The sequence below is a fragment of the Eretmochelys imbricata genome, chromosome 3 (assembly GCF_965152235.1).
Source record: "Eretmochelys imbricata isolate rEreImb1 chromosome 3, rEreImb1.hap1, whole genome shotgun sequence".
Lineage (NCBI taxonomy): Eukaryota > Metazoa > Chordata > Testudines > Cheloniidae > Eretmochelys > Eretmochelys imbricata.
In genome coordinates, this window is record NC_135574.1 from 6,333,778 (window position 1) to 6,354,086 (window position 20,309).

Consider the following 20,309-nt stretch of genomic DNA (forward strand, 5'->3'; position numbering starts at 1 on the left):
TCTGGGATGGTTTAAACACAACAAATCCTGCATCTCTGCCGTGTTTACCTTAGATGACCCTTGCAGTCCCTTCTAACCCTCTGGTTCTATGATTCTCTGACTCGATAATGTTACTGCTTTTGGCCTGAGCAGCTAGCCAAAAGTTTGGGGTCTAGTAGGTTGTTCCAGCTGGGCGTAGAAGCTGGTGATAGGTGTTTCTCTGATACAGTTTTGTTTATTTACGAAAAACAGACACTGAGCTATGTCTTTGCTAGAGGGATCCAAGAACAAGCACAGCAATTTGTTAGCCTTCAGCCCCAAGCCTCTTTAGCCAACAGACCCAAACACTCTCACTAGCTTTTTCCAGGGTCACACTGTGCTCACAGGTTACTGCTGTGCTTTCCTGCCTTTTGCTTCTGGCTCTCTGTTCTTGTCTGTTCTCAATTTTCAGTGTATTCTCTCTTTTCCTCCCTCCCCCCACTTACCCAAAACAATACTAAGCCAAAAGCTCCTGGGTGGGTTCGCACACACCTTTTGTCTCAGTTGGTGGCTCATACTTACAGATATGTTAATTGAAGGGTGAGTTCATGCCTATCGATCTCAATGTTTTAGCTCAATCCGTAACAAGGTTTCACTCAGCTCATAACAATAATAATACCAAGCTCTTATATATTTCATCTGTAGATCTTAAAGTACTTTATGAAGGTCAGTATCACCATCCCCATTTTACAAATGGGGAAACCGAGGCACAGAGAGGTGAAATTGACTTGCCCAAGATCACCCAGCAGAGCTGAGACTAGAACTAAGGTCACCTGAGTCTTAGTCCCGTGCTCCATCCCGTAGGCTACACTGCACAAAGATGTAGCCAGACCCCAGATTATGAACTCGGGTAATGACTGGCAGATATACCGCCTCAATCAAGGGAGCCAATATTACCTCTGGCATCGTGTTCCGTTGTTTTCCCAATTTACCTCCATCACCCCCATGAGATCTTCCGTGAGCTCACTCCCATTCACGTGCCCAATCTCCATCAGAAGCTGGCCTCGTAACGCACCTGCACCAGTGTTTAACAATGTTGGGAGCCCTAGTGTAGACAAGGATGTTGCAGCTGCCAGTATTTTTAACACCGCATCAGTCAGGCTTGCTTGGAGCTTGTTTTAACTGGCTACTGAAAAAGGCCTCAATACGGTTTGTTCTTGTCTGAACTTGCAGCTAAACTGTGTCTGGCTGCATCCATTGTTGACGTCCATCAGCAGCCCATGGATATGTTCTTAGGGCAAGCTCCTACGGATCCAGTCCTGGAAGGTGCTAAGTGCTTTCAATGCACATTGACATCAATCACAGCTGACGGTATTCAGGACCTTAGAGAGTTGGGTTTGGAAGGAATAATGATGCTAAGAGGCACTTGGATATGTGGTGACAAAAAAATATCATATTGCCTCTATATAAATCTATGGAACGCCCACATCTTCAATACCGCGTGCAGATGCGGTCGCCCCATCTTAAAAAAGATATATTGGAATTGGAAAAGGTAGAGAAAAGGGCAGCTAGAATGATTAGGGGTCTGGAACAGCTTCCATGTGAGGAGAGATTAATAAGACTGGGACTTTTCAGTTTGGAAAAGAGACAACTAATGGGGGATAAGATTGAGGTCTATAAAATCATGACTGGTGTAGAGAAAGTAAATAAGGAAGTGTTATTTACCCTTTCACATAACACAAGAACTAGGGGCCACCAAATGAAATTAACAGGCAGCAGGTTTAAAACAAACAAAAGGAAGTATTTCTTCACACAACGCACAGTCATCCCGTGGAAACTCCTTGCCAGAGGATGTTGTGAAGGCCAAGACTACAACAGGGTTCAAAAAAGAACTAGATAAGTTCATGGAGGATAGGTCCATCCATGGCTATTAGCCAGGATGGACAGGGATGATGTCCCTAGCCTCTGTTTGCCAGAAGCTGGGAATGGGAAACCAGGGATGGATCACTTGATGATTCCCTGTTCTGTTCACTCCCTCTGAAGCACCTGGCATTGGCTACTGTTGGAAGACAGGATACTGGGCTAGATGGACCTTTGGTCTGACCCAGTATGGCCATGCTTATGTTCTTATGTGTCACCTTACCAATGAATAACAGCAAGTACTAGGCCTGCCTGTGTTCTCCACTCCCCATGACCACCCCCTCCTGCTCCTGTGATTCTTGTGACTTATATGAACAGTCGTCATCCGTGCCTGAAGTCGGCGAATGGGACTTCTTGATACGCACTCCTGTTACAAAGACTTTGATTTGACCAAGACACAAACCCATCAGGGATGCATGGAAAGCAGCACTTGATCACCTGGAGTTGTTCATCAAACGTTCTTTTATCATTTTCCTGAGCGAGTTCATTTGATAGCATAGCGATTACCTGGTTTCACCCACATAGTTGTTGTTGGGGCATTTAGTGCACTGGCTGAGGTGCACTACATGCGGTGATTGGCACGTGCAGGAACCATGGATCTTGAAAGGATTCTGGAACCCTACAGAGAACTATATACAAGAAACCCACGGATCACCACACCTATCTTCATAGATCCGGTAACCACCCCAAACACACCGAGCAGTCTGTTATCTAAAGCCAGGCCCTCAGATACCACAGAATATGCTCTGAGGAGAAAGTCCGAGATATACACCTTAACACACGCTAAACCACCTTCACCAAACAAGGATACTCCATCAGAGAAATAGATCACATCATGGAATGGGCCACTCAAATAGCCCGAGAGAACCTGCTTCAATATAGAAATAAAAACCCCTCCGACTGCACACCTCTAGTTGTCACCTACCACCCCACACTGGAACCCATATGGGGTATCATCAAACAGCTACAGCTCATACTCAATAGGGACCTTATCCTGAACCCCAGCTTATGGCCTTCAAACAACCCCTCAGTCTCTCCAAGCTCATCATCAGAAGCAAGCTCCCCAGAGACTAGGACACACCAATTCAAACCGGCACCAGACCCTGCCAGAACAACAGACGCCAAACCTGCAGCCATTACCTCCACCGCTACAATGATTAAAACACCTGTCAAGATCCGTGAGTCCGACACATGCCTATCACAAGATGTGGCGTATCGCAGCCAGTGCACTAAACGCCCCAATAGCAACTACGTGGGTGAAACGAGACAATCCCTGCACTGTCACCCGTGGCTGATCACTTTACACAGAGCGATCACTCTATAGCTGATCTCTCAGTCCTCGTCCTCAAAGGAAACCTGCACAACACATTCAAAAGACCAGCCTGGGAGCTGAAATTCATAACTTTGCTGGACACTAAAAAGCACGGTCTTAATAAAGACGCTGGATTTATGGCTTATTACAACAATCTGTAACTCACTAACCCCCCTTTCGTCCTATGACTATAAGGGAGTTAACAGGCCACTTCAACGCAAATGGTCCCTTAGACGATGCGCTATCTACTTGGGCTAAACTATCTGTTTGGTCCTGTATTTAGCTGTGACACACTCAGCTGAAGCAGAGCTCTGTGTCGCTCGAAAGCTTGTCTCTCGCCAGCAGAAGCTGGTCTAACAAAAAGCCTATAAAGCTGCAGCTCCTGCATGTACTTGACTTACCTTGTCCTTCCCAGTGGAAGGAAACCCTCATTCACTTGTGCTACACCCTTTGTCCACCAGATGGCACAACGGACTTTAAAATTACGTCCACCCTCTGAGCCATCTATAAAAAAACCTACCAACAGCCCCTGAAAACTTTCAGTTTCAGTAAAATGCAGCTTCTTGAGCTGGTGCTCTGTAACTCCAATCGGGGCGCTGGAATGGGGAGAGACAAGGAGCCATGGCCCATCCACTTTTCGCCATGGGCCTTCTTCCCCCCGAGGTCCCGCCCACCAGCTAGGCCGGAAGCTGAAGCCCGGCTCCGGTAAAAGTGGCCTGGGGAACTGTGGGGAGCTGTGGACCCTCCGCATGCCTGGGGTAGGGGTAGGGGGCCGAAAGCAACCCTCAGCCTATGTCCCCACCCCCTGGGTTCTCCGTCCAGCGTAGCTCTTACCATGGCCCGGCTGTGGCTGTTTGGCCCCCAAGGCCCTGCCACCAGGCCAGGCCAAAAACTGGAGCTGAGTTGGGGTAAGAGTCACGTGGGCAGCTGTAGGGAGCCACAGACCCTCCACCTGCCCTGGGTGAGGGGCCCGGTAGGCAGGGACACAGGCCGGGGACTGCTCTTAGGCCCCGCTACCCTGAGCAGGTGGAGGGTCCGCAGCTCCCAGGCCTGGCTCCAGCTTTTGGCTTGGCTGGGGAGTGGGGCCTCAGGGGAGGCAGCGGGGCAGGGACAGGGCCTTGGAGGGGGTGAGGCCTCGTGACCCCCTCACTTTTACGAAGAATCCATCACCCGTGACTCCAATCCTCTGCTTTTGTTATCACTGTGGTTAGATGTTGATAGATGTTTGACTGTGTGTGTGTGTGGGTTTTGGCTGTGTGTGTGGCACAGCAGACCTTGAGCAAACTGCCCAATGACCACAAGATCTGTTAAGGGATGAAGGCACCTAGCCGGGTTTATTGTCGATGCAGCAGGGTACTAGTATTCCGCAGACTTTACCAGACCACTAATACATGTATGCCCGTAACAATGGACCAGCTCAGTGATGGCAGGACTTTCCGTTCCTCCCTAGGCCAGACATAAGAACGGCCCTACTGGGTCAGATCAAAGGTCCATCTAGCGAAGTATCCTGTCTTCCGACAGTGGCCAGTGCCAGGTGCCCCAGAGGGAATGAAGAGAACAGGTAATCATCAAGTGATCCATCCCGTCGCCCATTCCCAGCTTCTGGCAAACAGAGGCTAGGGACACCATCCCTGCCCATCCCAAAGATACTCCCTCTGAGATACATCTTTATATCCTGATACAAACAAGTTAGTACTGCTCCTCTGACATAGTTACTGCTCCCTGATGTGGCTAGTTATCACTCATTATCTTGTACATGTTGGTTTGATTAAAACATTTTTATTACATACTGTCATCCTGACCTTATCTTTTAGGAGGGATCAGTGTGTTCCTGTTATTCTTGGGAAACATTTTTGTACAATTTTTGATACTGGAATGTTTTGATACCACTGGGATGTGTTTGCGTAAGTACTTTGTGACTAGCACTTCTTAGGAATGTGTATTTTTGCAATATCAGCCCTGTTGTTGCCAGATTCCGTGAGCAGGTCCTGCCCCAGACCAGACCTCTGACACAAGGGCTTATGTCTCAGGCTCTCTTCCTACTAGAATCACCAGAGACCATTAAAAATAGTTTCCAGTATATTACTAGAGGCATTTCTACTGGACTCCCTACACTACTGGATCTATATTGTTACTTGGTTGTGCTGTCTGCTATTCTATTCTCTGTCACTCAGTAGAGCTGGGTGATCTTCAGCACCGACTCTGAGTCATGGGAACTCCATCAGAGCTAAAGATTTGAGGTTGAATGACCATGGAACACGTGTTCTGAGCAGAACTGAACTTCCTCCGGCTTTGTCATTCTTCATCGAGGTTCTTAGTCATGGTGCCCATCCCTGTTGTATCTGAGCCTCGGCCAAGGGATAGAGCAAAAATACAAGTGACTGACAGACCTCGGCCAGGAGCCAGATCCTCAGCAGGTGTCAATCAGGGTATCCCTATTGATGTCAGTGGAGCTACATCATTTTGCACCAACTGTGGGTCTGGCCCTAGGTTTCCATCCCCCAACACAGTGGGAGCTATGGAGTATTTTGTCCCCTGCTCTTTCCTCTGCTGTGTCTCTGGGAACACCACATCAAGTGCATTAAGTTCTGAAGGCAATGAGATTTGGTTCTTCTAACCCCCTCCGGAGATGAGATCCAGGCCTTAGCCCTGCAAAGCCCCATCTCCTGCTCCCACCATCTTCCCCCATGAAGGTGACAACTCCATCGCTCCCAAGGAACTTAGCTGTCATGGGAGGTGGGTGCAGCAAAGAGGGGAGCAGCCTAGGTATCTTGGGAGCTGGAGGCCTGGGCCCCAGAAAACCTATAGAGGGCATGTAGAGAAGACACCCTCTGGGACTGGCCATCATGGCCAAGGAAGTGGCCACCAGGAGCCGTATGATAGGTGAAGTCCCCTGTAATGCAATGTCCAGGTATGTGGGGTGCCCTACAGGGATAACACCCCTACCGGGGGATAATTAGGAATAACGGGATGACATTAAACAAATGCAAATGTAGGTTGATTATGAGGGAAAACACCCTCCCAGTGAAATGGCCTGAATGCGAAACATTCTCCCCAAGGGAAGGAGTGAGAGCCCCCGAGCTTGGGACACTTGCAGCAGGATGGGTGAAAGCTCTGCTACTGTGCGTAACTGCTGTATGTAGGTCTTGCTGAAGCCCTAGACATAACTAGCAGTGTGAACCACAGTAGATCTGGCCTTGGCAGAAGAGTAAGACACCACGTATTGGCTAACCAAGTGAGCACGCTCCTGACTGGGGAACATGGTACAAGAACACCCAGAGCTCTCGAGTAACTACCTAAACAAATTCCCAAGGGATGGCCCAGGAACACACTGGCCCCTTGTAAGATAAGGCTCAGATGACGGAGATGGAAAAGCATGTTTTGTTCGAACTAGCAGGTACAAGGTATAAGGATGATAATGAACAACATCTGGAGTGTCACACGGAACTTGTTTGTATCGAGTTATAGGAGGGGCACCTTTGTCTCAGCCGAGGGGACCGGACCCTGGTGTCCTGATTGAGTCTTTGCCTTGTCACAGGCGTCCATGGGGTAATGTCCCTGTGACCCGCTGGCCAGGGCACTAATGCTGTGCTTTATTGACAATAAGCCTGGCCAAGCACCTTCACCACCGAACTGAGCCTGGCGGTCTTTCATTACAACAACAGCAAAGCCGGCTGACTCCGCACGCGGCATCCCCTGCTAGTGCAGCTCACTGCGACGGGGCTCCAAGAACACAACGCGGCCCTGCCCCCCAGCAGGAGGAACCAGATGTGACCTAGGGGACCAGATCTCCCAACCCTTGCCTCCCTTTCTGGGCCCACGACTTTGTCCGCTGAGACACCAAAGTGCCAGTTTGACTGGTGTTATTCCCACTAATTATACGGACATGAATCAGCTGTTGGGGCGGGAAGCCTGGGAGGGCTGAGAAGCAAGTGGTAGCTTTGCGCTCAGGCCCAGGGAGGTGGAGCGGAGGTGAGCTGGGGCAGGGGTGTGAGGAGGGGGGCTGCCCACGCTGCAGCAGGTAACCGGGGGGGAGGGGCAGGGGAACCGCTCCCTGCCCCAGCTCACCTCCGCCTCCCTGGGCCTGAGCAGGAAGCCGCCGCCTGCTTCTCAGCCCTCCCCGACTTCCAGCGCCAACAGCGGATACGTGGGAAGCCGGGGGGCGGGGGCAGAGAAGCAGAGCAGGGTGGCGCGTTCAGGGAAGGAGGCGCGGAGGTGAGCTGGGACCAGGCGCGGGGCGGGGAGCTGCCGGTGGGGGCTCTGCACCCATCAAATTCTCCCCGTGGGGGCTCCAGCCCCGGAGCACCCAGGGAGTCGGCGTCTAAGGCACCACTTTTGATGTGATCAGTCGGGGGAGCAGCCGCTCCCCCCTGCTCTCCCCCCAGCTACGCTCTCCCGCCCCAGGAGCCAGAGGGACCTGCTGGATGCTTCCTGGGAGCTGCCCCAAGTAAGCACCTCCAGGACTCCCCACCTCGCCCCCCGGCAGGTCCCTCTGGTTCTTAGGGGTGGGGTGGGCACCCACTATGGTGGCCCACGAGACCCTCCTGCCTGGTTCTGGGGGCAGTCAGGGGACAGGCGAGGGAGGGGGGGCATCAAGGAACATGGGGGGGTTGGACGGGGCAGGAGTCCCACGGGGCGGGGGTGGCCAACGACCCCCTCGTGGGGCGAGGAGGGAACTGGGTATTAAGATTTTGGCAGCTCATCACTGCATATAAATGGTCTAACGTTGGGGCACCAAGGTGCAACATTGTGCCTGAAATTAACTGCACCCCCAGCCTTTCCACCTCTGAGATCAATGCCTCTGTATTCTGAGTCCTGATCCTCTAATGGGGCTGCCTCCCTTCTGCAGCTGCTAGTGTGAAACCCCAAATAGCAGTGCAAGATTGCTGCTGGTTAAATTTGCCATCCAGGATATACAGACTATGCACCTCCACTTACGATCCACCCTGGATCTGTGACGACACTGCAGAGATGCTTGAATCTTCAGTTAGCTGAAGCTGTTTTTCAAGTGTCCACAATTTGGTCTCTTTTAGCTGATACTGATAATTCAAAGACCCAGCTTCCCCCATCCTTTCTAGCCAAGGAAAGTCATTCGGCATTTCTGCCACAGGATGGTGCAACTGCCATTCTGTTATAACTGTTTCTGCTGGCTTCAGGATTCACAGGAAAACTTTGGAAAACAATCTGGAGCCGATATTTGCTGTAATGCTCTTTGCCTAAGGTATTCATGGATTTTCACTGGAATCCTGATAATACTATCCCCAAGTCGGTATTTGATTACGCTGAGTGCTACCCAACAATCTGCATAATTCAATGCAGCCAGCCAATCTGGAGTGCCATTTGACAGCAAAGATTTACGAGGTTCAATAACAACGTGAAACCTTTTCTCACCTGGATTGAACTCTCTCTGGCGGTGTAATAAATCACAAGGACTAGACGATCCAACTCTGTTTGTCACATCATTCTGATTATTGTTTTATAGTGTATTGGTTGTGGCTGTGTCAATAAACTGCATCTGAAGGAATACTGGAATTCATCTGCTCCTGCCCCTTGATTTCCAGCAGCCCTCAGACTCCTTAGAATCACAGAATATCAGGGTTGGAAGGGACCTCCGGAGATCATCTAGTCCAACCCCCTGCTCCAAGCAGGACCGATCCCCAACTAAATCATCCCAGCCAGGGCTTTGTCAAGCTGGGCCTTAAAAACCTCTAAGGATGGAAATTCCACTACCTCCCTAAGTAACCCATTCCAGTGCTTCACCACCCCCGCAGTGAAACAGTGTTTCCTAATAGCCAACCTAAACCTCCCCCACTACAACTCGAGACCATTGCTCCTTGTTCTGTCATCTGCCACCACTGAGAACAGCCGAGCTCCATCCTCTTTGGAAACCCCCTTCAGGTAGTTGAAGGCTGCTATCAAATTCCCCCTCACTCCTCTCTTCTGCAGACTAAATAATCCCAGTTCCTTCAGCCTCTCCTCGTAAATCATGTCACAGTCAAGTCCTTGTCACATCACAACTGGTTAACACACAATGTGGGGCATTGCACCTGGCATTTTTACTTTGGAGAATAAACAGGAAGAATGAGATGAACTCTTAATAATGAGAGACTGTCACCTTCACAGGACTCTCCCTCTCTGTCTGACTGCCTGAGGGTATTACATGGCTTTCCATCACGATAGTATCTGAGCACCTCTCCATCTTTAATGTGCTTATCCTCCCAACTGCCCTGCTTCCCAGGGGACTGGTACCCCGCAGTGTTGATAAATGCAAAGCAATGCACATTGGAAAGCATAATCTCAACTATCCATACACAATGATGGGGTCTAAATTAGCTGTTCCCACTCAAGAAGGAGATCATGGAGTCATTGTGGATAGTTCTCTGAAAACATCCACTCCATGTGCAGCAGTAGTCAAAAAAACAAACAGAATGTTAGGAATCATTAGGAAAGGGACAGATAATCAGACAAAAAATATCATAATGCCTCTGTATAAATCCATGGTACACCTGCACCTTGAATAGTATTGTGCAGATCTCTTTGCCCCATCTCAAAAGAGATATATTAGAATTGGAAAAGGTACAGAAAAGGGCAACAAAAATTATTAGGGGTATGGAACAGCTTCCAGATGAGGAGAAATTAAAAAGACTGGAACCGTTCAGCTTGGAAAAGAAGCAACTAAGGGGGATATGATAGAGGTCTACAAAATCATGACTGGTGTGGAGAAAGTAAATAAGGAAGTGTTATTTACTCCTTCTCATAACACAAGAACCAGGGGTCATCCAACGAAATTAATAGGCAGCAGGACGAAAACAAATGAAAGGAAGTATTTCTTCACACAATGCACAGTCAACCTGCGGAACTCATTGCCAGGGGATGTTGTGAAGGCCAAGACTATAACTGGATTCAAAAATGAATTAGATAAGTTCATGAAGGATAAGTCCATCAATGGCTATCAGATGGTCAGAGATGCAATGCCATGCTCTGGGCGTCCCTAAATGTCTGACTGCAAGAAGCTGGGAATGGACGAAAGGAGATGCATAACTCGATGATCGCCTGTTATGTTCATTCCATCTAAACCATCTGGCATTGGCCACGCTTGGAAGACAGGATACTGGCTAGATGGACCAGCCAATTACTAGCCAGCTAATGTTCAAAAATAACAATCAAACCAGTGAAACCAGCTAGCCATAACAAACTGCTTTCAGTCACATGATCACGTCTCAATCAATGGGGTTGCATTTGGCAATCCCACAGGATAGAAATGAACATGCTCGCAGCATGGAGTACGTGAGCAGAGAGAAGCGTTTGAGGGGATGCCGAGTGGCTGTGAGACCTTAGGCTAGGATTCCAATAACACAGCTACAGACTAAGCTTGCTCCATGTGACAGGCAGCATGGTCCGATGGACAGGGAACTGAACAAGGGTTTTACTCCTTGCTTTGCTCTGTGCCCTTGAGCAAGCAGTAGAGAGGTTATTTGACCTCTGTATTCGGCACTTGTGCGACCACTGCTGGAATCCTGTGTCCAGTTCCAGTGCCCACAATTCAGGAAGGATGTTGATAATTGGGGAGGGTTCAGAGAAGAGCCATGACTGATTAAAGGATTAGAAAACCTGCCTTATAGTGATAGACTCATGGAGCTCAGTCTATTTAGCTTCACAAAGAGAAGGTTACGGGGTGACTTAATCAGAGTCTCTAAGTACCTGCACGGGGAATAAATATTTAATCATGGGATCTTCAATCTAGCAGAGAAAGGTCTAACATGGTCCAATGCGTGGAAGGTGAAGCTAGACAAATTCAGACTGGAAATAAGGCGTACATTTTTAACAGTGGCAAAGAGTCCTGTGGCACCTTATAGACTAACAGACGTATTGGAGCATAAGCTTTCGTGGATGAATACCCACTTCGTTGGAGGCATCACGAAATATTCACCCACAAAAGCTTATGTTCCAATATGTCTGTTAGTCTATAAGGTGCCACAGGACTCTTTGCCGCTTTTACAGATCCAGACTAACACGGCTACCCCTCTGATTTTTAACAGTGACAGTAATTAACCATTGGAAAAATTTACCAAGGGTCGTGATGGATTCTTCCTCACAGACACTTTTTAAATCAAGGGTGGGTGTTTTTCTAAGAGATCTGCGCTATAAGTTATTTTGGGGAAGTTCTCTGGCGTGGTTTACATAGATGATCACACTGGATGACCACAGTGGTCCCTTCTGGTCTTGGAACCTTTGAAACATGCCCCGGCTCTGTGACTCAGTTTCCCCATCTGTAATATGGGACCGTGATACTCACTGGCTTTTGTAAAGCCCTTAGAGATTTAGGGATGAAATCTGCTATGGAAGAGTTAAGTAATATTGTTTGACAGGAGCAACAATTGGCCCCAAATCGATTATGAAACTACAACAAACTCCCTTTCTTGTGTAGTGACTGGTGTTTCTTGCAGTCCTCCGCCTAGTAAGTCTGTGAACTTGCTTAGATTGGTGTTATTCATTTATATTATCTAGTGCTTAGGAGCCCTGGCCATTGATCAGGACCCTAGTGTGGCAGAAAGTCCTTTATGTATCCACTGTCCTGATTTCAGCTAGTGCCACATGGTCCTGCAGCCTATCAGAGGGGAGGGAGAAGGAACAGAACCACTGGGCCTTTGGTCAGTTCAGGAGAGCTCCTTGCAGTATGTGCTTCCAGCTCCTTTAAAATGTCCCAAGCAGTAGGGGTTCAATGGCTTCCCTTGAGAGACCAGGCTGTGGGATCCAGAGTAACGAAGAGATTCCTGATCTTCAACCCCCATGTTCCTTTGCATAACTGCCCTGCACTCTGCCTGGCTACAGCCCCTTGGATCCCTCTCCTCCTCTGGAGTGGATTCCCCCCTTCATCAACTTCTAAATAAGCCTCCCCCACTGTGTCTGTTTCCCAGATCTGTTAAAAGACTCCCCAGGTGCCCGATCCTCAGCAGGAGGAGCTCCACTGACACCAGCTAAGGATCTAGGCCCTGGCATATCGCAGTGCAAAAATAAACAAATGAATGAATCACCGTCCTTCACTGAGAGACCTAGATGGGCTCCGAGCTGGGCAGAGGACAGATGGCTGGAGATCTTATTAAACCAAGCAGCATGCAGGGCAGTCTCACACTAATCCTTCCGGAGGAGGGATCTGAGCTAGTCCATTGCTGCTACAGGACTCGCAGGCAGCTTAGGGGGGGAAACAACTGCAGTGCCCCTTTATCTGAGAGGTGCAGCCGTTGGGGTAAAGGCGGCCTGGGAGCAGACCTGACTCATTCGTAAACAGTCACGTCACAACTGTTCTGGGGGTTACCGGGACTTTTCCACTGCCCCCGGGGGCTGGCAGTTACATAGTGGAGTCACTCCGGATTTACAGCACCATCACAGCCAGCAGCAGCTGGCCTGGTGAAGCTTTTTGGAAAGAGCAGCAATTTAGGAGGAAATGTGAACACATTGCAACAGGTGAAACTTGACCAAACCACGATGGGGGGGAAGACCCAGGTGGGAGATGGATAGTTTGGAGGAACAAGGGGTTGCATCTGGGAGAAAGGACAGGGAAATGAACAACGGGAAAGAGTGACTGGATGGCAGGAAAACTGGAGATGGGATCTATTTGACTGTGAAATAGTCTCCCAAGGGCCATGCAGGAAGCCCCATTGCTTGAGACATTTACAGCTGGGCTAGAGAAAGTCCTGGAGCACAGTGTGTAGGGAGCAACCCTTCATTGACAGGGGGTGGAGACAGGGCTTGTTGGGTCTCTTCTAATCTCCAACATCTGGGAACATAGAGAAGGGAATTCCAGGCGTCCCTGAGCGCTTTGGGGATGTCTGCACAGCAATCAGACACCTGTGGCTGGCCTGTGCCAGCTGACTCGGGCTAAAGAGCTGTTAATAGTGTAGACATCTGAGCTCAGGCTGGAGCCCGGGATCTAAGACCCTGTGAGGCAAGAGGGACCCAGAGCCTGGGCTGCAGCCCGAGTCTGAACATCTACACCATAATGAAACAACCCCTTACACCAAGCCCTGGGAGCCTGAGTCAGCTGGGTGTCTAATTGCAGTGTAGAGGAACCAAAGGGTACATCAGCATGTCCATCCAGGGGCAGGACTCAATCCAGGACCGGACTGGGTTTCTTAGACCAAGGCCTGCAACGGGAACTCCTGTAGAGCCAGCCAAGCAGGAAGTGCGGGGGAAGGGGAGAGAAAGCCATTCAGTGGCTGGATGGGGCACAGCAGGCCTGGGAAGCCTGGTGCGGGAGGGAGACAGGTTCTTGGGGGTACGCGCTGACAATTCCCCAGCTGGTGCAGGCAGCTGGCCCTTTCCTCCTCTCTCTCCTTTCCAATACCATTAGCTCCAGGGTCTGAGAGGCTGCAGCGAGAGGCAGAGGCTCAGGGTCATCATACCTCTCCTGAGGTACAATATTAACAGTGCCAGTGTCCAGCGTTTTCCTCTCGTCACATCGATGTGACGCTCACACACCCCACCCCGTCCTTTGCCCCATCTGCTTAGGAGCTGACTAGCCAGACGCTTAAACCACTAGGTGCCAGATGTGCGCAGCTGGGGCTGTTCTGGTTGGGCACAGCTGGCTGGGTGCCGGCTCTTCAGAGCTGGATGTACGTGGCCCCTGCTCCATTTGCCAACACTGCCAAGCTGCCTCTCTCTGTACGCAGGGGGTGGGGAGGAGACTGCCCCAAGAGCGCGTCGGGCACAGTCCTCCTAGAAACTGTGGCATCAAGCACTGATGCCAACCTGCTGCAGGTGGGAATGGACAGGTATGCTCGTTACACCTGGGCCACCAACAGAGGATATCGACCTAAAATGAGGAACACGGGGAAAGCGGCAGCCCCAGACAGAGCTTCTTTAGCATAACTAACTCTTCCTGAAGCCTCTGGGCCTGGGGCAAAGACTGCCCATTTCCTAGCAGCAGGGCTGGGGGGGCAAATAAATCATTTAGGGTCCAAACAGAAGGAGACTGCCTAGCTAAGGACTGGTGAAACCTTCGCAAGGGTTTCAGGATCCAGCTGGTAGTTGGGAAAAGGGCTGACAGATAACTTGAGGAACCTGGAGGCACATCCACTTGTGACAAGGTCTGGTGGAGGATGGGGATGGAAAACAGGAAATACTGATCAAATGGACAGGGTGGAGGAGGAGGAGCAGAGCAAATGACAGAAGGGGAGAGGGTAAGAGAGAGGAAAGCAGAGGGTGGCTTTGAATGGCGGGAGCTACTCCTTGCAGGTGCCAGGACAGCTGAGAGACAGAGGGGACCAGCATGAACTGGGAGGATGATGAGGCAGGGATCAAGTGGGAGGGATATTTGGGGAAGTTTGTTTTAATCACATGTAAGGGTCTAAATGACCTGAATGAATGCTTCCCTGACAGCTAGCCGGGAGTGGGAGAGACTTTGGATGTGTTTATGTAAATACAGTTTGCTCCTGCTCTGCTGAGATATCCAGCAGACAGACTGGTGTTTTGCTCAAAGTCATCAACTTTGGCTGGCATTGGGTTACAAATCACTTTAGTATGGAATGCAGGGGTAGTGAAATGCTGTTACCAATATTGTGATTATAGGAATACAGGGAAGCAGGACTGTGCTTAACCTGTCCCAAATGAGGGGGGCTACCCTTAGCTGAAAGGACCTTGTTAAACCAGGGGCTTGAATGCCAGAGCCCAGTGAAGGTAGAGGGGTAAGGACAGGTGTCCCAGCCAGGAGGATTACAAACCCTCCAAGGGTTCCACCTGGTCTGGTTTAACCTGTTCCTCCCCACTGTTCAAAGAAAGCACTAAATAGGCTTCATCAGGAGGCTCTTTTGTTATTTTAAATGCTCAATCAGAGCTGAAATCAGTTACAATGGGGCAGCATCTCTGCCCAGATTGCAAAGAGCTGAAAATCACTAAGACAGATATGCAGAGATCACAGCAGAAAGGCAAGTGGCAGCCAGCAATGACTTACAGTCAGCTGGCGAATGAGTGGCTGGAGAGGCACAGCGAGCGGCAGATGAGCGCCCAAGCAGTGGGGCAAGTAACGTGCCTCCTTACCCTAGCCAGGAGGTGAGGTGAACTCTGCAGACGCACCTCTGAACTCTGGGTCTGCACTGAGCAAGGACAGCAACTGTGAGTGAGGTGCAGAGAAGGACTGGGCACGTTAAAGAGACTTTTGGTTTGCTGGACTTTAGAACCTGAGGTGAAAAGGGCACTACCCAACTTACTTGGGCTTGGGGCTTTTGCTCATGGCTTATGAACTCTGTTTGTGGTGCTTTCCCAAATTAACACCAAGTTACTTCCTCTCTTGCTAGCACAGAGTCTGAGTGTAGAAAAGAAATTTAATAAGAGGAGGGAAGTATTGCCTCTCAGAGGCACCTAGGGGTTGGTGCATAATTTTCCCAGGTTACTGGGTGGGGGCTTGTGCCAGTTGTGTGTTGTATCTATGGAAAGTCACCCTTAGATATTGAAACTCGCCCACTCGCTGCTGGCTCCACCTGGAAGAAGGGTTACATTTTAAAGGGGGCTTGACTGGGATGCTGGGTCAGTACCCCTCGCAAGCACATCTTGAGTAATTCACAAAGTTGGGAAAACAATCCTGCTGTATTTTTGACGAAAATCACTGTTTGTATAATGGTGAATACGTCAGGTTGGTTGGGCCCTGACTCAGCAGCCCCTTGCTGGGGGGGGAGGGGGGGGGGACTGCAGCCTTGGCCAATGATTGGGCAAAATCACGAGGCAAACATTGGAAAAGGTGTGTTGTCCCATGCTACGTCAAGCTCCTATCGCAAGTTAAAGTTACTTGCTGGTGGTCCTATCCCAATGCCTCTTCCCCAGGTGTTTGAAGCCTGGATAGAACATACCACTGAAATGCTCCAGGAGTGGGCTGTACCAGACGCAGAAACGTGAAGATGTCAAGTAGAGAGCCAAAGGGCCCAGCATTCGACGTGATTTGCACCCTGAAGCTCGCTAACCCTGGGGTCAGTGTGAAGGACTGTCTAGAGGCCCCTGATCACACCTTTGGGAGTGTAGAGGGCTCTGAGGACAGTTACTGTAAGTTCCTTAATTCCCGACAGCAAAGGGTGGGGGGGGGAGAGAAGGTTTCAGCCTATATACAGAGGTGGAGAGAGACTGCTTCAGAGAGCTGTCCAGAAGGGAGCAGTGACTGCTGAGCAGATGGACCAGACCAGCTCAAATTGTAAGAGAAAAACTCAATATCAGAAGCTGATTCTAGTTCATCTCCAGTTAAGAGAGCGACAGAAACGTCCCCCGAGTTACTCCCAGCTGATGTCAGCGAGGAGGAAGAAAGGCAGGCTGCCAGTGAGTTTTGGGAAGCCCAGACATCTGAGCCAGCCAGCACAGCACCGTTGCGGACAACCAATGTGCTGATGGCGAGCGCTGGAGAGGAACTTGCCCAACACACATAGCTGAGCTGCAAAGCACCATTGACCAAGCTAAGACTTCCAGGAGTAAGAAGCCTCTGCCTGTGGCGATGGAAAAGTCAGCATTTAGAGCCCCCAGCCCACGTGGGTGACAGGGGAAAGGACAATTCTTCTGCTCCTGGTGTGGTCAGGATGGGCACAGTGCAGCCAAGCGCCATGAAGAAAATCTCTCCTTAGTGTATGGAAAGCTGAGGACCAGTTGGGAAGGGGGTTGAGGAACTGCTGAAGGATCTGGGGGCCACGCAGACCCACAGGACTTGAAGGCTCTCCTGGAAAAGACCGTCCAACTGGGATGCCCTCAGGACTGAAAGGGCCTTGAGCAGAGGTCGCGGTGAGGATCAAAGGGACAGAACGTGAAGCAGTGCTTGGCACTGGATCTCAAGTGACAATTATATTTCAGTCCTTCTACCAATGGATGCTTAGGCACCTGTCTATACAGCCCCTGACTGGCCTTGGCCTGTGTGGCCTCAGCGTGGATGAATACCTCTACCAAGGGTACGTCACAGTGCACCTGGAATTCCCAGAGGAAGTGGCTGGGGTAAGAGAAGAGGTGGACACAGCTGCCTTAATATGCCCCGACCCTAAAGGAACCTCTGATGTGTCTGTGCTGATAGGGACCAACTCCAGTCTCTTCAAGGTACTCATGGATTACTGCAGACAACGAGCTGGGGACCAATACCTAAACACCCTGAAGATCCACACACTTTGTGCTGAAGCCTATAGAAAAGGGCAGGTATCGGTGCCAATGCAATCACTGTATATGTGATGAGAGAGAGGTGAAGTTCAGGGCTCAGAAAGGGTCCTGCTTGGACTGAGCTCAGACAGGCAAGAGAGGGTCAGTCTGAACAAGGCGGGCTGTTGGACTGAGCATGGCTGAATCAGGACACGAGCACGGGGCAGATGGAAAGGTCTCTGTGACTCAGGCCCAGGGACAAAACAACAATGACCTGGAAATCTGCCGGGAAGGCGATACATTGCAAAATGGGGATCAGCAGAAGGAGCCGGGGAAGGCAAAAGAGAATGAAACAAAGCCAAACAGCAAATGACTCACAGCACTTTGACATGCCGGACTCATCTCGTCCAGCCTGGGGAGGCTAGTGCAAGATTTTGACCCATAGTCTATTCTCTAGGGTTTTGTCCAATCTGGTTGTAATGACTCAAGCAAACAGCTTCCATCACTTCCTCTGAGAGCCTAATAAGATCTCACTGCCTGGAAAGGTTTCCCCCCCAATAGCTGAAAGTTGCTCAGTTTTCCCCCCATTCCTCCTAGTTCCTCCCCAATGGACCAGCATGCCGAATCCAGATCCAGGCTGCCTAAAGCCAGGAGCAATTAAACCATGTGCGGGAAATTAATCTAGCCCTGGTTGAAGCTACATTTGGCATGAGCTGCACTCAGGTCACCTTATTACAGTGCCAGGGATGGTGCATTGCTTGTAAGCAGCAGGAGACATGACAGTTGAGGTTCCAGAGAGTGCATCAAATTTCACACCTGGGCCTGGCTTCTCCCCGCACCTTGCGTAAGTGTTTGAATGAGGAGAATGCTATGTGGATGTCAAATACTAGCAGATCAGGATTCTCTCATAATAGTGATTCGGACCCACTTTGACCAGGTGCAGATGACCAAGCAGGGGGCAAAGAAGTGGGAAAACGCAGGTGCCAAATACCCAGCTCTGTACTTCCATCTGTCTTTCAATGAGCAGGGAGGTGATGCAGAAATTATAGCAGAGCGTAACCCTAATGATCCAAAAACTTGACAACTGAGAAAGGGAGTTGGATGGAATAATAAGGCTGGAGATTCCTTGTGTTGGTGGGGTCAGATGAGAAGTGACCTCAGAAGAGGAAGGAAGGGTCACAATTAACCTATGTGTATCCTACTGTGCCCACCCACACGCCCACCCCTGGCAAAGACCGGAGGCCTACGAAAGGCAGTTGGGAGGCCAGGGAAATGCTCCTGGATTTTACCTGCAGCTCAAGGACTTTGATGCGATGCCGGTGGTTCCTCAGCTCCTCCTGCAGCTCAGAGATCAGCTCCCGCAGCTCCAGGATCTGCTGCTTGCGCTCCTCGTTCTCGTGGAGCCAGTAGGAGACCTCGTCCGTGCAGCGGAACATATCTGGGCACCGCTGCTCGTCCATCTGTGGCAAGGTGGCAACAATCTTACACCGGCCGTTGGGCAGGATCTGGTTGCTGTACTCCCCGCACTGGATCAGGCCTGTGTTCCCGTGGTGCCCCCTGCTGTCATCTTCAGCAGCCAGGGGCTTCTGCAGCGAGGGGCCATTCAGGACGGCCATGAAGATGAGAGACCACAGGGCCATCCTGGTGGAGCCGAGGGGGAGGGCGAACTTCATGAGGAAGGTGAAGGGTGCAAACAAGGAGCCACCTGGGTAACACACTGTCATTCATTCAGTGCCCAGGATCGAGATGGCCACTTGGGGAAACCCACATGCGTAGCACTGGCTACCGCCGAGAGAGCCAATGGCTACTGTGCCAAGAGGCCAAAGAGGAAGGGTCCTGCTGGCATGTAGCTCACAGCGGGGATAACTGGGTAGCAGCCACACACAAATGGGGAACGCAGTGTGTGAGAGTGAAGTGGGTTATTGAGGAGAAGGCGCTGGCCTGACCCCATAGACCTTTACTGCTCCTCATTACACCAGCTACCAACAGGAGAGGCCTACCTCCAAGCGACAACCCCAACGGGCTCCTACCAGCTCTCCGCACTAAGATGGTTCCTCTGCGTGGATCTGCTGGCAGCTGAGTCGCCTTAAAAATGTGCTGTCCGAGCTGTGAAGACCTGTCTCAGTTTACAGGACCCCGGACAGCTCTTCCCATCTGCCAGTCACAAGCCGCTTCCAGGAGACAGCGGGCTTCCCTAGAAACAGGTAGGGGAAGACACCCATCAGCAGGCTTTTGCCATCAGCAGCTGAGCTCCTTCATTAATCCAGGGTCAATCCTCCTCAATAGTTCCCTGTGTAACTATTTAACCTGAAAAACAAAGAACAAAGGAAAACGTGCTTCATGCCTAGGCTCAATCCGTGCCTGAGAAAGATGAAATCTTAACCTACCTTGCTCAGTTAGTCACTCACAGGAACCTGCAAGTGGTGTAACGACCATGGGGGCAGCTGAAGACGGGGCAGTCAGAGCAGAAAACATTAGGCCAATCTGGTCCCATCCGTTTGCCCATCTCAGCTCCATTTTAACCTCCCACCTTCTCGCTTTTGTCAGTGTCCTCCCCTTGGCTCCGTCCTTCTCCAAAAGGGAAATTTAAATGTCTTCTGAACTCCACGGCTGATCCCTCTGACCCCGCCTCCCCCAAGGACCACAAGTGACGCGAGGTGAAGAAGAGGGATTCTCAAGTGGCGTGAGACGTGGAAAAAAAGCTATCCCAGCTCGGTCTGAGCGAAGATGAAGGCCATAAAGAGCAACCATTTATATCGGCTAGGAGCCCAAGTAGGAAGCACTCACTTAGATGTAGCATAGTTCTTGCTCAGGCAGAACTCCATTTGATGTGCATGGGAGCCCTGCGTTAGTAAGGGCTGAATATAAATCAAGGAGGCGTCCGGATTTGGAGCTATAGCTACACAGAGACATTTATTCCCTTGCCAAAATATCAGTCTTGCAGAGCTTCCTGTCTAAATGGAATCCCAAACCAAGCAGTCCCATAGGGCTGTGTCTGGGAACCAGAGACCCCCACCAGGTTGCT

At 50.5% G+C, this 20,309-nt stretch overlaps 1 protein-coding gene across 1 annotated transcript in view; it reads right to left on the bottom strand.

The window, feature by feature from the left end:
* LOC144262358 (fibrinogen-like protein 1) overlaps nt 1–19,008 on the bottom strand; it is a 32,400-nt gene extending 13,392 nt beyond the window's left edge. Inside the window, exon 1 of the mRNA XM_077812119.1 lies at nt 18,574–19,008. Within this exon, the coding sequence (XP_077668245.1) occupies nt 18,574–19,008 (435 nt within the window). The remainder of the gene's footprint in view (nt 1–18,573) is intronic.
* Between the last annotated feature and the right edge of the window lie 1,301 nt (nt 19,009–20,309).